This window comes from Crocuta crocuta, unplaced genomic scaffold, assembly GCF_008692635.1.
Source record: "Crocuta crocuta isolate KB4526 unplaced genomic scaffold, BGI_CrCroc_1.0 scaffold243, whole genome shotgun sequence".
Lineage (NCBI taxonomy): Eukaryota > Metazoa > Chordata > Mammalia > Carnivora > Hyaenidae > Crocuta > Crocuta crocuta.
The window spans coordinates 5,917,932-5,940,416 of record NW_027529596.1 but is presented as its reverse complement, the minus strand read 5'-3'; the positions used below and the strand labels follow the sequence as shown (position 1 = coordinate 5,940,416).

Sequence of the window (22,485 nt, the reverse complement as noted above, 5' to 3'; positions counted from 1 at the left end):
ACACACACACACACACACACATACACACACACACACACACACACACACACACACACACACACACACACACACACACACACACTTAGCTCTGCTAACCGTGCTGGAGATGCCCGTGATTTGTTACTCTTGGCCCTTTCTAAGGGAAGCTCACCCCCTGTTGTCTGGGGGCAGACACCCCTGCCCCCGGCTCAGGCTGTTAAGTGGGCATTTGACCCAAGAGCTTCTTCAAGGGATCGGAGAGGCCAAAGACTGAAGCGGCTAAGAGGTGGAGAGAGAAGCCCTAACTTGGGTTGGGGGCAGGTTGGCCATCAGGGGCTGCTATTAGGAGGGAACAGCCCTGGGAGCCAGCCGAGGAGCTGGCAGTTCAGAATGTGGCAACGGCCTCAGATGTTCTTAGAGAGAGAGAGGCTGGGGGTAAAGGAACTAGGAGAGAGAGGAGAGAGGGAGGAGAGAGACCAGAAACAGAGCCCAACCGAGACCAGACCCCGAACAAGACAAAGGGAAGTGGAGTTGGTGATTTTCCAGATCTAATTCACTGAGGTTCTACCTGCACAGCTCCCTTCTTCGGATGAGGTGTTTGTACTCTTATAACAAATAACTCTTTGCTTGCGTTAGTTTTTCTTGGCAGCCGGAGAGCCCCGAAAGTGCGCTAAGGTCAAAGACGAAATATCAAAGGTGCACCTTTGGCTGACGTCTGCTGCCCGAACACCGTTCTGGAAATACCGTGCTTCCAGCTCTATGTTGACGTAACAATGTATTAAGTAATCGTTCGTTCTTAACTTCTGGGCTCTCTTAATTCTAAATTCTCTGATAGGCATTATTACTACTTGCTTTGCTGTTGCTGTTAGTGATGAGAAATTTGTCGTAAACCGATGCACTGCTTTTATTTCCTCTGGGGAGGTCCCTGTGAGTAGCTCATCTTCTTGAATCTTGAAGTCTTGGGTCACCGGGAGGGCGTCAGTGGACCACTGCATTGTTTTGTCCGTGCCATGTCACACACCTTGCCCAAATGTTTGCAACTATTGAAGAGCACGCCATCCATTCAGATAGGGTTTGGTACTCGTTAAACCTGTTATGAGGACTTCGGTATTTCACATATAACAAGAGAACTTCCGCTTTCGTACTTCTGTGTCAGATGTTGAGCTATTAAAAAGATACGATTGTAGATGAGTCAAGATGAGGGACCTGATCAGACGTACTGGTGTCCTTTGGTTGTACAAGTCTAATTTATGCACATTTTCTTAACAGCTGATTCTACCTGAATTTCCTTCTCTCCGTTGCCACCCCCCGTTTAGGGAAAGGATAGTCTACTGAATTGTGATTACACAAAGAAGGCATTCTTTTATTTTAAAGCCACTGTTTGTACTCTCAACAAATGCTTCTTATTAGAAGGACTTTTAAAATGATCTTAATTTATCCCCGTGGACAGTGGGATTTTTTGCACTGTTACTGAGATAATGCGAAGTGGTTTCAGGTGGTTTGAAGACTGTTGATAGATTTTGCTAAGCACTAATGATCAGATGCTGACGTCAAGCTCATCGTTGTTCCCGTAGGTTTTCAGATCTCACACTCACATCTGACATCCTAAGTTTGGTAACTGAATGGAGCTTTCAAGCTTACAAACGCTTTCTCAACTTGATTTTCCTAAGCAGAATCAAGTTCCTGTGTCTGCACCAAAGAATGGCTTTTTATTATTATATGATGAAGACCTCAGCCATTTGATGGTCACATCTTTGAACCTGTTTCGAAACAATGTTATTCTCTTACTTCTTTCCGTTCAGTTAACCAGGGTAGTTACTATATAATTCTGCATAGTTTTGGGAAGAGATTTATTTTTCTCCTTCGGTAGCTGGAGCCTTTCTTTTGACACCAGAGAGTGTCGTGACCAGGATTCACCTGGTTGGAAAGTATATGGATTCAGACATGTATTCCTGGTCAGATAGTTCCCGAACAAAACATCATTGTATGTCCAGCCAAATTCTGATGTATCGGAATGAGCTTCTGAGATCCATTTGAATATTTGAAAATGTTCAGTGAGCTGTAAAGCAGGATACAAAAATGGAGTATTTTTATCTTAAGGTAAATCGGTCCTTGGGCCCAACATTGGTAGCATAAAGAGCAACCACCCCCTGCCAGTAACGGATGATGAAGTTTATATCTTCTAAGGCAAGATAGACACATTTCCTAGGAAATCAGTGGAACTTGTCGAATGGGGCCGTCCCTTCTCAGCGTAATGATGCCTGCATTCAGTGGGGTCACAGCCTTGCGGTATAGTGCCCGGGAATTGTTACCATTGATACATGTATTTTAAAGTCATAGATTACTTCAAGCTTGAGTAGGGACTCTTTAGTTCGATGTTGAACTAATAAGTCGTAAAAATATTTTACTCTTTCACATCCCCCAAACAGTGACCAGGACGGTGCTTGTGGATACAAGTACATTGTAGAAGTTCAGACCTCTAATTTCGTTCTGCTTGGACTTTCAGTGATCACGTGCATCCTAATGAAGTATTTCAGTGTGTCAAAGTAGAGGTTATTAAAGGTAGATAAACACTTTATGTTTTTATCTTCAGAGACACACAGTTGCATTAAAATGAATTTACTTCTGATTAGAGGGAAAAAACCTAATCTCCCAGTCACTTTTTACACACAATGTTTTGTTAGAAAAATGCCACTTTGATATATATCGGACCTGATAAGCCATGCCCTGACGTTACTGAAGACTTCTTTCAAATAGTAGGGGGATTTTTATGAGAATTTTGAAGTGGGCAAACAAAAATGTTAAGTCAGTTTATGTTCAGATTTTATTTCAGATATGTGAAAACTTTTGCGTGGTGCTTGGCACATCATACCTAAGAACTACTTAATAGCTGGCAGATTTTCTTGAAAAAAATTTTTAGAACACATACTAGGAGATTCTCCTTTAAGTCTAGATGTACTGATATATGTGGAGAAGAGTTACATCTGCTTCAGTGAAATACAGAATTGAACCAGATGGTCTTAATGAAAGGTCATTCTCTTGGTGATACGGTATCTTTGAAATGGGTCCACACAAAGTCTTTCCAACAGCCGTAGCTTATTCTTCGGGAATTTTCGAAATGTACAGCACCTTCACTGAGCAACACTCTAATGAACCTGTAGTCATTCTTTTTTATGGAGTTAAAGAAAAAACATTTTACCAAGTGGACACATTGTTTAATTTTGTTTTGCATTTACTAGATTGCAGCGCCAGGCCAATAAATTAAGCCCAGGCAGTTCTGCTGCTAATTACACACAACTTCTCTTGAGTATCAGATATTCAAATCCATTTTATGAATATGGTAGAGAGAATAACAACTGTAAAACAAAGCAGTGTGCATGTAAGTGACTGTTAGCGTGCATTTCAGAAAGGATAAATGCTCACCATATGGTACAATTACTGTGTCCAAGTTTTCAAATTAGCTTCTCTCATCCTCCTTATTACTGTCTTTAAAAAGAGAGGAAAAAACCCAACATGATTTATCTACTCTGCAGCAGAACTCTTGACGCAAAACAGCAGCCCAGTTCTGTCCAGTTTTTTTTTTTCCCTTAGCATAATAGAGGCTGTCGGACTTTTTTCTACTAATTACTGTGTGAGCCTCAGATGAACCCCCTTCAATTCGCAGGGCTTTGTTAAGGGAGGAGCTGTCAATGTGCCTGCCCGTTTGCAGCTGTGCTGTGGCTTTAGCTTGCTTAACATTATGCTGCTTTTTAGACTTGACAGAAGGGATTTTTTTTTTTTTTTATTAAGGCAAAGCAGCCTTGTAGCGAAATGGTTTAAGCAGCTGCATTGTGGGGAAGCACAAAGAAGTTATTATTGTGTCTGTGTAAGGGGGGTCGGACGGAGGGGGAGATATTCGGCTGCTGTTGATGCCGATTGTTGACTTGCCATCTGCCAGATAGGGAGAAGAAAAAAATGACAGCTCCAGCAGGGTGTTCAAGAGGTTGTTTGCAGAGACGCATAAACATGTGCAGATGTCGGACTGAATAATGGCTAGAACTTGAGACGGTTTATGATGCTGCTGATGTTTGTGCGTATACAGAATGAATGTATGTGTGGATTTGGTTAACCAAGGGGACATCCTCATTATCATTGTTTTCCTGCCTGCCCCCCCTCCCCCTTATTTCGTTAATTAGTTTAGGGACTTAATACTTCCTCTTCCTTCTCTTATTCATGTATAGTTGCAGAAATCCTTGCCTTCTCTAAATGGCGATGCAAACTTTTCCTGTTTCCCCCTCGGGACGCCGGCTAATTGATTTGGTTAATATCAGGTGTGCATTGGGACCCGCCAACAGGAGATTTGGGTTAGGAAATCAGTCAGGTAGATTGCCGTGTTTCTAACATGCACACGGACAGTTTACCAGCAGCCGGCATGTGAACTCTTACTTGAGACTCAACTGATTTGTTTTAAAGCCGACCGCTAGGGGTGAGATAGAGAGTACCAGATTCATTTTACCAAGTGATTCCGTCCTCCTTTGAACTTGGGTGCTGCTAGTTGTGAAGCCAAGTTATACGGGCACCAGGCCTCCCTGGTTAATACTCTTTTTCTCTCCGTGGTCTTTGATTCTGTAAATGACAGGCACACATTTGCATCGTGTTGTACTGACTTGGCTGTAGGTTTCCTTCTGATCCGTTCTTGTCAGTTAGGAGTTGGAGATTTGGTATCTGTAATTGTTTTAAATGCTACAGTAACAGTGAATGTTTATGAAATATGTGTTTTGTATCTTAGACTTTAAATAATTGAGAAGAAACAGTGATGTTAAGCACCGTTTCTCTCAAAGGTGTTTATATTCTAGAACACCAAATATTTGTAAAATTTTATTTTTTTTAATTTTTGTAAAATTTTAAAATCAATCACGATATGAGTGAAATTGCTAGAAAGCAAAAAGTGAAGCCTGTTCTTCTCTTTCCCCTTTTTTCCTCTTTGGGTTTATATTACAAAAAAACACATGTGGTGTAATTAAAGAGGTTTTATTTTGACTTTTGGTAAACTCATGTTTTCCTAAAACATTTAGGGTTTTGTTGCATGATTATTAAGCAAAAATGCCCACAGTGTGGATGAAAGGCAAACATAAATGACAGAGCTTTGTGTCCAGAGTAATGTCTTTCTGAAAGGACTAAAGGAAGATTAGCTGTTATTTTCTGCTCTTCATACAGAAATAGAGGTCAGGTCTATTTAGAAGAACTTTCTAGCTCACTGTCAGTTTCTCTCCAAGTGACTCTAATCTGTTTGCAGAAAAGGCTTAGAGGCTCATCAGCTACACTGGACCTTGTCTTTGTTTTGTTGTGTATTTAGTTTTTTCTTTTATTTAGAAGCCCATGAACATGCCCCTAGTTTTGTATGTGGAATTATGTACAAATATTTGTAGTTCCATCGTCAGTGCTGATACCCCGCTAAGTCTGGGAGCATTTTCCAGGTAGAGGCGTCATTACCCTGAGTGAGCGTGGTGTGACAGTCAGGATGTCAGTGAGTGGCTGAACAAAAGCAAGCTTGTGCGAAAGCAAACTTGCGGTTCTGGCCTTCCTTCGTCATGTCCTGTCCCTTCTCATTTCTTCAGAGCCATTTACAAAGTCTGGGTGGCACAGGCAGGTGAGTATGCATAGGTGATCATGGTGTCGAAGGCAGAGCGTCTTTGAACTTACACAGCCCAGATGCCGGTGTCCCTTTGCCTAGATGGGCAACTTCACGGACGTGCCCTCACCTGTGTGAGTGTTAATTTCTCCGCGTACTGAAAGGAGGTGACAGTGCCCGCTCTTCAGAAGTCTCGCGAGGATGCAGCGAGAGGCTGGTAGATTGAGGCCGGCCCCAGGCGGCCGTGTGTTTGTGGTGGGTGTGATGTGTGTGGGGCCGCGGGCCCGGGGCTGCGCTGGCGGCCGTGCCTTTGTAACGTGGCGAGGGCTGCGCATGAGCGTGCGAGCTCCGGAGGCCAGAGCAGAGACGCCAGGTGACTTTCTCCGAGCCCATCTTTATTTGCTGATTTACGATCGTCTCATAAACCTGAAGGGAAGGTGGTTGTGCAACGAGAGGATAAGAAAACGGGGATTGAACGGACCTATGTTGGGGGCGTGCGAGGAGTCATTATTCAGGAATGGCTTCGTATTGTATCTTACAAAGTCATTTTTCTACTTAAAAAATTCAACATGAGATGGCTGAACACGATTCAGTATTAATCTCGTTCTTTTAGAACTACATTTTGTGCTGCTGTGGCCAGTACTTAAGCTGTATCTGGGTTATAATTATTTTTAAAAATTAGATCTTAGAACACATTATAATTCCTAACTTTTGGGATTGTCGTGAACACTAAAAGTAACGTTTGGTCTCCTCACGGAGTTTTAAGATCTTGATTGGCCCAAGCCCTGATGTTGCAGAGGGAGACGCTGAGGAGTCAGGAGGGGCTGTTGGGGCCCTAGTATCTCCCAGGAGGAAAGAGGGGCGGCTGTTGCCGCAGGGGCAGTAAATCAGCGCAGCGTGGTTAGTGCCTGCACTTGTGCAGGGGGTTCTTTAAGACTTTTCCCTTAAACTTGCTGTGTCCGTTTCTTCTCTGACCAGTACTGACTAATTTGGGGTGAAGAGTCGGGGAACGCTGCACCTGGGAGGGCAGCTCCTAGGACTGGGCATGGTGACGGGCCACTTCTGTTTCGCTTCGGAAGACTAAATCGGTTCTACTAAACAACAGACCCTCAGTCTGAACCCTGTAGAACAAAACGCTGGCTCCTTATCAGGACACTTTAATGTGCGATGGCACACAGTGATAAATGCCAGTGTTTGTATACAGGTAGGTAAGCACCATCATTTTAACTTTTTTGAATAATGTCACGTGTACCCCCAAACTAGTTACAGTCCCAAAGAGGCGGTACTGTCCCCTCGCCCATGAAACGTAGCGTCCCAGATTAGGAGGAGACTGTTCGACAGCGAAGACTTTAGGAGTGAAATCGGTACTGGGTGCATTTTCAGGATAATCCAAAAAGCCCTGAGGAATTTCCAGCTTTAATGGTATAGAGATGTATTTGAACCATGCCTCAGAAAAATCCTGCATGAATAGTAATTTTTAAAAATATTGGCCAGTATGTTGAAAACAGAAGAGTATTTCTCTGTCTGACATATTCTTTAAGGCATCTTGCTAAATGTTTTGGCTTAAAATTTTTAATGTGTTTTAGTTTCAAGAAAATATGATTAAAGATGTTGGTAAACTTGGTAGCACTTTTTAGAACAGAAGATGATTAAGATACAAAGGCAAAGAGGCATAAACCGTGAAGTTTGTGCAGTGTTTTGGCTGGGCAAGTCACTTAGTCGCTTGCGACCCAACACAGCATCAAAAGTTCATAATTTTATACTTTTAAGTGGAAGCACATAGAACAGCAGCTGGTGTTTCCTGGCATCTTTCTGAAGAGATATTTAAACTTAAGTATATATATTTATTACAGAAAAGAATTTTATGAAGTGACCTTCTGTCCCTTCTCTGTATTTACATTACATTCATTCGACTCTTAAGAGAACTCTTTGTACTTTTTGATTCAGTAAAATAGGATTTGGGTTTAAAAAAATTTTTTTTTTGACCTTCACATGTCCATAGTGTGGGTTTAATTGCAAAAGAACAAAACTGTCTAATTCCAGGAGCACATATTTTAAGAACCTTGTTTACTCAGAGTTGTGCCGGGTGATGATATAGTTCCTGAGTAGAGAATTATCCCATAACTTAGGGAAGCAAGGGCTTTTCTTAAAAGTAAATACAAATTGTACACAAAAAAATACTTCCACNCGCAGGGAGGAGGTGGTGGGGGTGCAGTTGATAGCCACCAAGTAACTTACATGTAAAGACTCTGACATGAAGATTAGCACGTTTTGTATCCTTAAATTCAGAGTTTGCCATGTCACTGTGTTATATAGGGCTAGCTACTCTGTGTCTTGTATGTCAGTGTTTTGCGCATCCTAAAAAATAAATTTGACAAGTGATAGGCCAGAAAACTTCTTTCCTACTTTGTGTGAGATAGGTGCTTTCTGAGGAAAAAAGAATACAACACCCCATGCACATTGCACTAGATTCTGGAAAGTGAACTGATAATCCTTAAGCTACGGGAAGATTTTTACAGTTTGAAAATTAGGTCAGCGCTCTGACCCGACACGACCGATTTGTCACTTGTCTTCTGTTTTATTAATATAAGCGAGAGGTTTGTAATAAATGGGCCTATTGGTTGTTGGTTCCGTATAAGAAGATACCCGGTCACCTACAGTTTGGGGCTGAATGTTAATCTTGTTGAATTAGTTGATCTTCACTGGAAGATTTTATGTTCCGGTGTCCTGCAGTTTTTAAGTAACAAATTATTCTACAGAGACCGTTATGATAGAAACTTAATAGCATTTAATAGAGTATTTTATACAAGGCAGAACCACTTTTGTAATTTTTCATTTCAGTGGATTTTGAAGGACTTTCATGACTGATGCTTCAAGTCATTTTCCTTCGTGATGCCTTGATTTTCAGAAAATCTTTCCTTTCACACTTACTGGAAACACTTGAAAACAAACTTGATGATGCTTGTAGAGGTCCAGGTAATGAAGAAGAAATAAATACTTGTGTATAATGAGAAATAAACCCATTTCAGGTTTTTTGTTTTTTTTTTTTTTAACAGGTTCTTTGTATTGGAACGGTAGGTAGATTCTTTTCTCAAATTTCCTGTCTGTCTGTTAGGTAATACTGCCCTCAGAGGGCCAAGGTAAGTAAATTCATTTTTAACATTGAAAGGCAGCATTTCTGCTGTTTATCTGATGGATAAGCTTGCTCTGGGGAGGAGAAATGGACTGACTTCTCTGAATAATTGAATAGTGTTTGATATGTTCCATCCTTTTGAAAATGTTTGCTGTCTCTGCACTAAACGTGCACAGCCCATTAAGCACATTCAGTTCTTCCCAAGAAAGTGATAGCAGACGACTGGCCACAAATTGCTAAATTATGTCCCTTTACAAAAATGATAAGAAAAGTACCTGGGAAAGTTGAGATGATTTTACTTAGTGTCTTCTGCTTTTCGTCTCTTTCGATAGCAGATGTCCTGGTAACTCGAAGTTACTGAACCACACTTTTGAAGACACAGCCACGTTCATTCCATTCCACTGAATGGAAACATATTCCGTTCAGTTTTATCTTAACTTAAACATAATCACATTTTATAATACAGTATATAAATCAAGACTTCTGCATATGTGGTTGTTAGATGCAAATATAAAATATGCTCGAAGTTGAAATAACGATATTCTTCCCAAGTATTTATAAAAGCCTAACATTAATGTATGATTTCACATGGACCTAAATTGAGAATGTTAACTTGCACGATAAGGAAGGAAGAGGGAGGAATCTCTGGTGTCAGAGGAACGAGTTGTGCACCCTTGCTGTTTATACATGTTAACGTTTTTATGAGATACTGTGAGAGAAACCTTGAGATGTTTGGTAGTAAATCCAGTGGCTTTTTTCCCCCCCGCCCCGCCCCCAGAGTAACTCGATAGTGAATCAAGAAAGGCTGTTCCTGTGACCGCGTTACCTGTTTTTAACAAAAGACTTCAATCGGATGCACATAAATGATACGTAACCCATTGTTATCAGTAATAACAGGGGATGAAACTAGGATGCCAGCAGAGTCCGTCACAAATTGAAATTTATCCACAAAAACCCAGCACCTGCTTTGCTCCACGAACGTGGACTGGTGATAGGCTGGCCAAATGAACGAATTACGCTGTATTTTAACTACTCCACTTACTTGGCGGAGTTTAACACGTCATACATATCAAGCACTCGCTACATCTTTTTTGGTTAGCCACACTTGAAGATGTAAACCGCACTTCAGTCATTTGACAAATGCTGGGTGGTGTGTATCAGCCAGATGTTGTTCTGTGTACTTTACAAGTATTCAGTGATTTTCTCTGAACTGTCATCCCCATTTTCCAGAAGAGGAAGCCACGGCACAGAGACATTAAGCAGTGTGCCCAGAGGCACACAGCGAGTTAGTGGCAGAGTTGGCTTTTGAACCCTGGGCTTCAGAGTGCATGCTCCCCACCCCTGCTGAGAGCCTGAGCAGCCTGGCATGGTGGGGTCTTGTTTGCTTCACTAGATCTGTGTTCAGATCTTACCTGGCGCCTGTCTCTCCGTGTTGCTGGGGGGAGGGGGGGGGCGAAGCCTGAGCACAGTGCGTGGCTCTGTGCACTTAAGTGTCCTTTTCACCCTGGCTTTCGGCACTTCTGTTCCCCATGTACGCGCCAGGAGCCGAGTCTCGGTCAGGGTGCCGCCTAGGAGAAACGAAGGGGAGGAGAGAGGGCTCGGGAAGGCCATGGATTCGGCCGCAGAGTGATCAAGTTTATGGTTCGACGCAGTGTCCTTTTGGGGTCCTGCACTCCTGGAAATTTACTAGAGGAGACACTCTGTGGGTGACCATCTAAGATAAAACCCGCTTCCGTTGTGTTGGGGTTTTTTCTCGAGGGCAGCAATCTGAATGTCGGTCTGCGGGGGTTGAATTACCTGAGGGTTTTCAGAGGACACTGGACTCTTCCCCGTGACTAGGCACCACTGTCCACTTCCCGCCACTGCCCTGGTGTGTCTGCTCTCCGGCAGGTGTGTCCCAACCCTGCATAGGTGTGCCGCGGGAGGTCTCTGTGCGAGAGAGCTTTCCGACAGGAGTGTATTTTACACGGTGGTGGTGGTGGGTTTATCCGTTCGGTTAGTGGACGAACGCCAGCCTGCTCTGGGGCAGGTGCTGGAGAGACATGGTGTGATGGACCCTGGTTTGTGTGACGGACTCTCTGCCTCCGTACTTGATATTCGCTCCGGCCCTTTACTGCGCTGTAGATGCGGTGTTTGCTGTGGCGAGATGGGAAGCGCATACAGTAAAGAAGCTGTACAGTTTTATCTCTGAAAACTCGCCCATTTCTTCGAAACTTTAAAGTTCTGTGGTCCCAGCTGCTTTGTTCAAACAGTCCAGGAATGACTGAGTGTTGGACGTAGCGTGTAGAGTTGGAGACTTCTTGCTATTATGCGGAAAGCAGATTAAGAAGAAAGCTCTGCCTTCACAATCTACAAGGGCGTAAATGTAGGCAAAATAATAATTTAGCTCACATTTAACCCAGCAGGAAGCTGAGTGCAGACTGAGTAATTCTCCACAACATATCTACTGCTATGTAAGCAAATCGCACAGTTTATTCTTCATTAAATTGCCAAGATGCTATTTTTCTGTTGGCTAGTTTGTGCTCTCTCTCTCTTTCCTTTTCTCTCCCTCTATTCCTCTTGCTTTTCTCTCAACGTAAAACTTAACTGCTATCATTGTATTAAAATGTCCTTTTGTTTCAAAGAATAATTAGTAAGTGTCACATTTTTGGTTTAAAGTGTAATGTTTTCTAAAAACATGAGAAGGGAACCGGGGTTTGATGAACTAATTTACAGAAAACCTTGAAACAAATACCAAGATGCTTAAGGATGGTTGGTCATTGTGCAGTTTTCTGGATAACAGAAGATAAAGTGGATAAAGTACTGGAGGCCCCGCCATTCTGGCCTCAGGGACACTTGCATTGTAACCTCTTGTGAGGTTCAGTGCGGTACTTTTCGGTACTTTTCTATCGTTGCTTCAGCCTCAAAGCAAAACATGGAGCCCAGCCTTCTTTAGGAAGTAGATGTGAAAACCATACCTAATATAAAAATGACAAGTTCATGCATTATGCAGTGGAAGCAAAATTTCTTGACTATAATATACTTTTCAAAATAATCATGAAGGAGCATATGTGGTAAAGCAGAGGAATGTGGGTACATCTGGAAAGCTTTTAAGGCATCTTGGAAGCCCAACGCGGAAATCACCAAAATTGTAAACACCTTCCATCTGGTCAGTTGCAGTGGTAACATTGACCAGGACAGAGCAGACAGATCTCTTGGTGACCTTATGTGACAGCCAGACAGCCAGTGTGAGATCATCATAAACGTCTGAGTGTTTTGCAATATGACCTCATTCATCAATCGATGCAGGAAAGCACGAGAGAAATAGACTGCACAGGCACGATGTTGACACGTGAAAGGCTCAGGTGTGTTACACGTCCCTCTAGTGAGAGAAGCGTCGTGGACCATTCCCAGCCTCTGCCAGTGTCATCATGAGGCTGCAGAGAAGGAGGGGTGCGGTGCCTCCTCTGGGAACCCGCGCAGCAGCAAACCAGGCCGCCCAGGAAGTGCCAGGGTCCTCTGCTGACACTCCTTCCAGCCCCTCTCCCTGTGGTGATGCGTCACTGAGTGCCACCGTCACCAGGCACCCCGGGTGCTGTTTGCAAGGCCGTGCATGGGAGAGGGTGCCACCCCTCTGTGACTTCCCAGATCGCCAAGAATGATGAAAGAAGTGGGAGAATTTTTCACTTTATATTTTAATTGCTCAAACTGGCCACTTTTCTCCAGTTCTCTCTTCTCTTCTCCCAGCTGCCCTCCTGGAGTGAAAGCCCCCCGAGGACTGCTGCTGCCCCACCCTCGTTCTTGTGCTCATGGCCTCCTTCGTATTTAAACACCAATTACAGGCTTCCGAATGAATGAATCGATTAGAAGCCATTTTCTCCGGTTCTAGTAACAGTGTTTCAAGAACCTTGTTCTTTGAGCTGTATGCTTTGAGCTGTGAGCAGTACCTGAAAAGGAGGGAGCCGGGGTGCTCCTGGCATGTTTAGTAGACCCTACCCAGTCCTGGGAGACCATCACAACACAGCCAGCGCCGGTTGATGATGGCCAAGGGATCACACAGAGGACACCACAGAACGTTAACACCTTGCATTTTGTCCAAGGGCAAGGAAAGACCCTACTTGAAAGGTCTCAATAAAAAGGGCCTGATAAACCCAAACATTTGGGTTTGTAGGAGCTGGAAAACCCAATCAACATGTGTATAGTGAGCTCTTAGCATATGCAGAAGTACTTTTTTTTTTTTTTTAAGTTACATTTCCGGGTTGTTCCCATGCAGTTGAAAAATTGTTACTATGCTAGCTCATTGCAATGTAGGTAACATAAAAATAATTCGTTAGGATTATGGTTTAAGACGTGTAAAAGAGGACGATGATAATTTCATTGAGAAATTCTACTTCTTCTATTCCTTGAGAGGCATGCCTAGGGCTTTTACTTAAAACTGATTGGAACAGAATAGTTAGCACTCCACTCTAAAAAAATGTAACAGACACTTTGAGAGACGGCAAATGTTTTGTTATGTTTATCATCGTACATTTCTGCAATAACGATAATTGACCTCAGGATACTTGAGATACGGCACACTATTGTGAATTATATATTCAGTATTTATTTGTGGTGCTAATATTTATTTGTGAAAATCCATTGCTGGAAAAAGATTCTGCTACATTTCTTTTAGGTAATTCATGTGTGTTAATTTGGTTGGGGTCTGTCATTAAACAACTAAAAACTATACTGTGAACCTTGAAATTAATAGATTTTATACTGATATCAACATTAAATCTCTTTTTTGTCGTAGGTAGAAATTGTCCTATGCAGACGTATTTAAGACTAATGATTTCTTAAAGTCGTATAAATCCAGTTTGACTGAAAGCTACCATTATTTTGGTTTAAAAGCTCTTCTTTGGAAATTTTCAATTATTTTATTTACACTGTGTGTATCACTTAATAAAAATAAATCAGAGGGGCACCTGGGTAGCTCAGTTGGTTAAGCATTGGACTTTGGCTCAAGTCATGGTCTCAAGGTTTGTGAGTTTGAGCCCCGTGTCGGGCTCTGTGTGATGGCTCAGATCCTGGAGCCTGCCTTGGATTCTGTGTCTCCCTCTGCCCCTCCCCCGTATGTTCTCTCTCTCTCAAAAATAAATAAACACAAAAAATAATAATTCAGAGCTATCTAAAAGATACCTAAAATTTTAGCTCTGTTTTTGGGAAGACTAGTTACTCTGGTAATCCTCAAAAAAGAAGTAGAAGTATTAAATCAATGCTGTGTTTTGATATGGGATAGCCTTTTCATTTCTTTAGATAGGGTTCAAGTTTTATATACCTGCTGCTAGCTAAAGAGACTTTGTGTTTTGGGTGGTCGAGTAAATTCAGCACAGGTTTTGCCTGTTGCCTCTTCTGTGTCAGTCTTCCCGGGTAAGCAGTACTGATTAGTGGAGTAAGGAATGTGAAGTTGGAGAGGGAGGGTAAATGGCATGGGTGTCGCGGAATGATAACTAACACCTGACTCCTGCTGTGCTCAGGTTAGCGCTGTCCCACCATGGCTTTCTGGGAGCTGCTACCACGCTTCTCGTTTTTCAGATCGTTTTTCCTGCAGCTGAAAAGTGGAGGAGCCCGGGTTCAGACCCAAGGTGGTGCCAGGCTGCAGAGTCCTTGCCCTGCAGCGCGATGCCGTCTTACCTGGAGCCCTTGAAGGGTGAGGCGCAGTGGGGAAGGAACTGAGGCCTCACCAGAGAGGTGTGTTGATCCTGTATTGGCCACGACTCTCGGTGGCCGTCTTGATTACACAACGCAGCATTTGCCTTCAGGAGAGTTTCTTTTGCTCTGAAAATGTGACCCACATGCTGTATCATGGTGATAATAAGGCCAGCTTCTGTTTTGGATGAGTACTGTGGGCTCCCTTCTGTCAGTCCCGGATTATTCACATAGCCATCGAGTGTGTGGCTGTTACCTATTCATTCTTCCCTCTGAGATGACAAAGACGGATAGTAGCGTCACTTGAAAATGTGGGTTGTGATTAAACGTGGCGGCAGAATACAGAAAGTCCGTATATTCTTAGGAACATTCAGCTTGCAGCTCCCCTGGCTTTAGGGTGAGACAGCAGTGCCGACGGGCGTGTGAGGGACCCTTAGTCGTTTTTAAAAAACTGTGTCACCCGCATCTCGGACAGAAATCAGAATTTCAGTGTGTCTGCAGTATGACTGTTGATAACCAGCCTCTTTGATTTTCTTCATTTTTTTTTTTTTGAGGCAAGTAGCTTATTTTAAAGCAGCTGTTTAATTGTATCGTCTGAATTCTAAATGACCATGCATATAGGATTCGTGAGAAACAGTGCTATAGTTGTACCGATTGCTTCTCAGTTGGATTGTATGTATTTTAATAACCTCTGAGTGACTCCACCTGCCTGTTTTCAGCATTGCCCGGGACAGCTAGCCCAGCCTCCAGTGGATGAATGAGCATCCCTTGCTGTTCTCAGGCAGTACATCTTTGACTGCATGTTTAATTTCGTTCTTGTCAAGAAAGTAGAGTCAGGAAAAGGTTCTGGAACACAACCTGGCCTTCAAAATGAATGAACGAATGAATCACATATTCGTACAACATGATTCATTTGTGAGGATACCAGCTTTTTTCCATTCGCGTGTCCTAACAAATCTAGGCATTTCCCAGTTCTAGATGGAAGACCATTCGAACGTTTTAATCAGTCTGCTTTTAGTCCTTACACATCTGTTCCTAGCTCTTGCTCCACACTTTTTGATGACTTCAGCCTTTAAAAGCACAAAGGTGCTTCTCAGTAAAGTGCTGATGAAATAATCTGTGGTTTGCGGGGATGAATGTAAGGTGAAGATTATTAAATACAAATGTGATTTGAGATCAGGTAGGACATGGACACTGTCAACGTGTTTGGACAGCCCTGAGCTGAACGCCTCTGTCTAATAAAGATGATCCACTCGGGTGCTCTATCAGAATGTTGTAGGTGGAAAGTGAGCATGGATTTAAACTCCCGCCAGCTCCCATCTGAGGTGGTTATTAACGATCAAGCCTGAGAGCTAAAATATTTGTCCCGGGCTGGGGAGATCGAGAATGTTCTCTAGGCCAACACGCACTCAAAAAACACTGAGTTTTTGAAGAGATTACAGGACATAAATTATTAAGTAACGTAAGAGAGTTGGCAGAAGTCCAGAATCTGAAGTGATTATAACCGAGAAAACTGAACTCTAATAAGCAGCTTCCTCCAAACCCCACATTTCCTAGGTAGGACTCTCTTCTGTTCATAAGAGTGAGGTGCATTTTCCCCTCTATGATCAGAAGGTATTCACTGTGTGTCTCTCTACCACTGATGCCAAGAACTTAACGAATCAGTAGGGATCTTTTTTTGGCTCTGTAAACAAGCCTTTGGTTGTGGTGCTGAGAAGCTGCGTTAAGCTTCCTAGGACCTCGGTAACAAATTACAGCAACTTGGGTGGTCCACAATGAAAGAAGTTTATCGTCTTGTTCTAGATACTGGAAGTTGGAGGTCAAGATGTCAGGCAAGGTCATACTCTGTCCAGAGGCTTCACAGGAGAATCTATTCCTTGCCTTTCCAGCGTCTGGCGTCTCCAGGCAGCCCTTGGCTTGTGGTGCAGCACTCGCCTCACACTTACACCTGCTTCCCAGATGTTTGTGATTGGATTTAGGGCTTACTGAGATAATCCAGGATAAGCTCCTCTTCTCAAAACCCTTAACCTCAATCACATCTTTTGCCACAGTAGGTAATTTCCCCAGGTCCCTGGGATTAGGGTGAGTCCATCTCTTTTGAGGGTCACCGTTCAGCTCACTACAGAAGCCAATATAACAGGATTCTCGTTGGGAAATATGTGTGTTTTGATATTGGAACCAGCATACTTCAAAATACATAAAGCCCTCAGCCAAGAAGTGTGAGAAAGAATCGAAAGGATCCTTAACTAAGACAGATAGAAGGCTAGAGGAGAGGGTGTTGGAAGTCTAGTCCGGGTGTGACCTCAGTGCTTTTGCCCAAGATCGATCGTAACAATGTAAGTTTTGAATTGGAACCCCATAAATGCTGCTGCTTTTTAAAACAAGACTTTCTCCCCATTACAACCAAGCTGCCTCTTAGATTAGTTGAAACTGATGGGCTATAAATATTTTTAAAAGTATGATACAGCTTGGTTATAATACAGCACGAATAAATTTAGGTGTAAATGCCATGTTTAAAATGCAAGCTGTGGTTGACTTTTAGCAGTCTGTCTTAAAAAGATTGGTGGCAGAGAGGGTACCTTTGTTCCGGGCACTTAGCCCCATAAAAGTGAGGACTTTCTGGCCATATTTTTAGAGCAGCCTGAGAACATGCGCCTTATCCAAACTGTCGGTGAGGAGAGTGTCCAGGTCCTCTTTCAGACCAGTGGGACTAGGTCCAGTTTTCTTGGGAAGCCCAAGGCTTCCGGAACAATTTTCCATTTCCACCAGTGAGCAGTTTCCTGCCATGGTATCGGGAAGGCTATGATCTTTTCTGTCTTTTGAGCTAGGAATCTTCTTTTGTTCTGGGCCTGGGTTGGTGTTAATAAAGCTTGCTTTTTTTGCTTTATTCCCTCGATCTGAATTTGTGTCTCCGGTAAGGCCCATTTCCTTGGCAAAAAAAGAATCTCTTCTCAGTTCCACTTTTGGAACTAGAAAATAAATATTTAATTAGGCCAACACATCATGCTGTTGTATGAACTTGACTCGAGAATGTCAGTGGGAACCTATAAAAGAAAGGATGTGCTTTCAGGAAGTTTTCAGAAGCCTTCTCTGAGTTTTAGAGGTGCCTGAAATCTCACGTGGTCCTGGAGTATCAACTCCCAAGAGTCAAAATCGTCTTTTTGTCTGCAACTGTGTCTCCAGCACACGGAACAAATAAGTAAATGGTCTCTAAACATCTTCTCAGGAAGCCCATTCATATATAAACGAGTCAAAAATCAAGAGTCTTCATTGAAAAGTTTGAGATCCACTATTAGCTTCATGTTGACCCGTTTAACTGAATCACTCATTATTATTTTTTTTAAGGTCTTTTTTTTTTTTTTTTTCTGAGAGAGACAACGTGAGAAGGGGAGGGTCAAAGAGAGAGGGAGACACAGAATCTGAAGCAGGCTCCAGGCTCTGAGCTGTCAGCACAGAGCCCGACGTGGGGCTTGAACCCACGAACCGTGAGATCATGACCTGAGCCAAAGTCGGATGCTTAACCGACTGAGCCACCCAGGTGCCTCTGAGTCATATTAATTCAGATTTGTGCGAAATTTTACTTCTGTTTTATCAAGAAGGTAAATTTTGACTTTTCAGTGCTGTGTGAATGACTACTTCAGTGTCTTGATGTCATCTTCCTGTGTGATGGATGCACAATAGATTTATTTGTAAAAGAACTTTTTGACAACCAGAAGCCCTGCTTGTAGACCACATAAAATACTCTGAATTCCCTAAGATTTGTTTAAGAAAAAAGGTGATTTACGTGATGATGTTTCATGTCTTTCATTTGAACATGTAAATTCTTAGTGGCTCCCAAGAAATTATTCTTAGAGATGGAAATGTGATGTTTGTTTCTTTCAATTTCATGTTTCTTGAATCAAGTGTTTCCACTGCTTTCATAAAATAAGTAGTGCTATCCCATTTTTCTTCTTTGAAATATTTAAAATGAATTTGTTTTGTTTTATCTTTAGTATAATTATTAAACTATTGCTTATTTTTTTAGCCTGGTAGACTGAGAGCATCTGATACTGGTATGAATCTGTTATTTTATAGTAGCATTTGAAATCTGAGTATTCTATCACTAATAAGAGAAGTAATATCTAATAATTTTAAGTTTTCTGTAGGAATCCATAGATAAAAATAGAAAAATAAAATAATACATACAGTCAGGAAAGGAACTTCCTTCATCTTTTTGATGGGAACTACAGGTTTATTAACATTCTGGTTTTATAAATTTGGCATGCGTGTATGAATATTTGGGCCATAATTTTTCAGTAAAACAGAATGAGGAGGAGAATCAGGTTTTCTTTTCCTTGCCCTTCAAGTTGCTTTTATATGCTGTGATGATATTTGTACACATATCCTTCCTTCCTTCATTCATTCGGTAAATTACTATTAAGCATCTGTCAAATAGCAGCCCTAGGCTGGGCACGCACTCAGAGAACATCCCTGTAAGGAAAAGAACTGACAGTGCTTACTGCCAGTGGGGAAAATCAAGTTTTCAAGCAAAAATGAGACCATATCTGCCATCGTGAACTTGATGGCTACCCGGTGCTTACTTTTCTGATGATACTTGCGTACTGAGACTCAGTACTGGGAAGGTCAGTATAACTCAGTGGACCAGTGTTTCCTAAACTACCACTGTATGATACTACAAAATCATGCATATGTAAAAGATTCATTTGATGTGTACTATATACCAGTGGATTTTCCCATAGCAGGGTATGGAAAGTTCATGGATGTGGTATATATTCCACACTGAAGTTAACCTTTTAGAAAACTACCACTTGTCCAGTGCTGATATAGTGTCAAAGAAAGATAGCCGTAGCTGTCTGGATACTCTCCCCTTGTCCGGCTTCATACCTGTTTGAGCCAGGTTGCTTTCGTATGTGTTAAACCAAAACAAACACACTGCCATAGATGGAGTACAGAAGCAGATAATGAGGACCTGGTTGTCTTTCTGAAGCCAAACATCAAAGAGACTCTTAAAAATGTAAAGCAGTTCTGCTTTCTTGCTGATTTTTGTTTGTTTTAGAAAATGTAATTCTCATAAGAATATTTTAGCTATGTTACATGTAATGAGTTTATTGTTATTAAAGGAAGTGATGGAAGAATTTAAATTTTCTTTTTAGTTCCTAATACAATAAACTAGATATGATCTCCATAAATGGGCTTGTGGGAGTTCTCAGTAACAGTTGAGGGTATAAAGCGGTGTGAGGGAAGGACCGTGAGAATCGCCAATTCAGAGGCACACTCCATGTCTGAAATGTATTGTGGGGGTGAGATTATGGCGGGGCTTACATTTTCTCTTAAGAGACTTGTACTAAACAGTAAGGAGTCAGAATATTTTTGAGCAGACAGGTGATGTAATCAAAGTGGGGCATACAGACCTGGGATTAATCTGGAGGTGGTAGATGCATTAGGATGGAACGGGGTGAGTAGGAAGGGGGCGATCACAGCACAACAGCAGAAAGGCAGGGTGTGAGGACCCCATTTGGGCTGGGCTAAGTAAATGGAAGACTGAGGAAGCAGTCCTGACTGAGCCAAAGAAGAAGGAACAGCCAGGTGTTTGAGCTTGGGTAACTGGGATCGAGAGAAGAGCTGATTTGTAGGGAAAATTGAACTGTTTTCAGTTGTTTGCAGTACTGTGGTTAAACACTTGCTATTGAAGAACCAGGTAAAACTATCCAGTAGAGAATGGACAGTTTTGAGACCAGATAGCACTCTATCTCTCATGGTGTCACGGGGCACGTGTTTCTTAAAATTAAGAAGAGTCCCGTGTTATGTAAGCAGCTTGTGATCTGGTTGCCAAAAACTTACTTTTTGGAAGCTAGGTGACAGTTTATGTTATAATTTGATAAAATGCATTCATTGACTCTTATGTGCCTGGCATTGTACCACGTGATCTCACAGTTATTAATGTTGGCAAGTGCAAGTGTGTGCATGGCTTTTAAGCTCTGTTCACCCATGTTCTTTCATTTCCTTGACTTATTTACAGCATTATACAGAAGATAATTTCTCTATTCAGAACAATAAAATGTTGTTAAAACAAGTTACGATCAAGATTTAGCTGTAAACAGACTCCCCCCCCTTTCTTCTTAAAAAATGACACAATTAGTCAGTAGTACATGGAAGATAAACATCCATTTCATGTTCCTCCTTATGATAAGTGTTTTTCATCGAAATTCCTTGATACTGTGTGGATGATTTACCAAGGCTTTTTAAAATGGTTGAAATATGCTCTAACAACCATCTGATAAAATGAAAAACTGAACAAAATGTGTACTCAGATGAATGATTCTCTGAAGAAATAATGGTGCAAATGAATTATCAAAGTGTGAAATCATTAAAAACAAAACATGTTTGAGTTTTTATTGAATCTTAATTGCAGGCTTATGTATTTTCTTTTGTACACTAAGTTAAAAGAAAATTGCCTTACTAAATTCTTGGAGGCCAGTGTTGTGGGACATATATTGTACTATAATTTATTTTTCACATAAAAGCTACTGTTCATTTTTCCCCCCAGCATTAACATGCATGCTTTCCTCATGTAGGAGAATATATAAAAAACTGGAGGCCGAGATACTTCCTTTTGAAGACAGATGGCTCATTCATAGGATATAAAGAGAAGCCTCAAGATGTGGATTTACCTTATCCCCTCAACAACTTTTCAGTGGCAAGTAAGTTAATTATAATTGTTGATTCACCTCCTACCTATTTACCTGTATGTCCTCACATGTCAGATCCCTTACGATGTATGAGAAGCTTACGAAAGAGTTTAGGTTTATATTTAAGAGCAGGGAAATTCTCAGCGTTGATAGAATTTCAATTCCTTAGCTTATGGATTATCCATAATACGTGGCCTTTTCTAATGCAATACAGTGTGATGTTTTATATAGTCAGAGCCTGAATGTGATAAATACAGTTCCCCAGGTAGGTACCTCAGGGTTTCCTTCATAAAATGTGAAAGGAGACCTTTGAACTTGGTTGCTAGAGTGACCTGGGCTGTAAGATGTTGTGGTACCGAGTGCATTTCTGATCTGTTTCCTGGCATGATCTTAGCTCTTTTCATTGATCACCTGATGAGAAACAAGTGATATACTTTAGAAATGTTTTTCTGGGGAGATTTTATGTTTGAAGTTAAATTTTTCTTCCTTACAAGTGTCTCAAAAAAATGTTTGTAATTAACACTGACCTAGGGACTATTTTCTTGAACACAGCACAGAATAAACTGAAAGATGCTACTGCCGGTGATAATGGCAACACATATTATTGTGAGATGACCAGGCTCTTCAGGCTGATGAATCAATGAAAGGGTTTTTCTGTGCTAATTCAGAAATGAAGAATTTAAAAAGTTACGTTAGGTTAAAATACACTTGCATAAGAGCTAAAGTCTGTACCGTTGAGATAAAATCTTCAGCCAATACACCAGTCTTAATTTTGATTTTGGTTATATGTTGTTTACTGTTAGCTACATTTGAAAAAGATAGAGGTAAAGATGGAAGCAAAAAAAAAAAAGTAAAAAATACCATTAAATAGCAACAACAAAAAACCCAAGATAACAAAAGTCCTTCAATGTTGTAAGTCATTTTAAAATTGTATAGAGCCCCAGCCTTTTGACGGATAGTTTCTTTTAATTTTTTAAGAGTAAGATAAAGCAGTAAACCAAAGGGTTTGTGAGATCATTTGAGTAATAAGAATACCGACTTAAAAAACCCAAACACCTCTCTATTAACATAAATGGATTCGTGTGTAGGGGTTCCATTTTTTAACAAGTGAGAACACTGTTAATGTGTACGATTACTTAAGGAAATCATTTTCCCCTCACCAGAATACACATTAGATATTTCTGGCTTTCTCTCACTAGAAAATTACTTTTAAAATCCTGTTGTCAATTGGAAGAATATCTTGTATTTTGTATTGACTTCAGAGCACATTTTCACCGTAAAGATCTTCTGAGCGAGCATTTGTTTTAAAATGATAAAAATTGGCTTTTAAAACCCTAACAGCCTACAGCATCTCCTACATAAAGCCAGTGCTGTTTCTGAGTTTCTCTGTTTTACTAGCAAATGGT

At 41.4% G+C, this 22,485-nt stretch overlaps 1 protein-coding gene across 1 annotated transcript in view; it reads left to right on the top strand.

Annotated features, from left to right (window-relative positions):
* AKT3 (AKT serine/threonine kinase 3) overlaps nt 1-22,485 on the top strand; it is a 288,804-nt gene that overhangs the window by 100,486 nt on the left and 165,833 nt on the right. Inside the window, exon 2 of the mRNA XM_077761823.1 lies at nt 20,966-21,091. Within this exon, the coding sequence (XP_077617949.1) occupies nt 20,966-21,091 (126 nt within the window). The remainder of the gene's footprint in view (nt 1-20,965; nt 21,092-22,485) is intronic.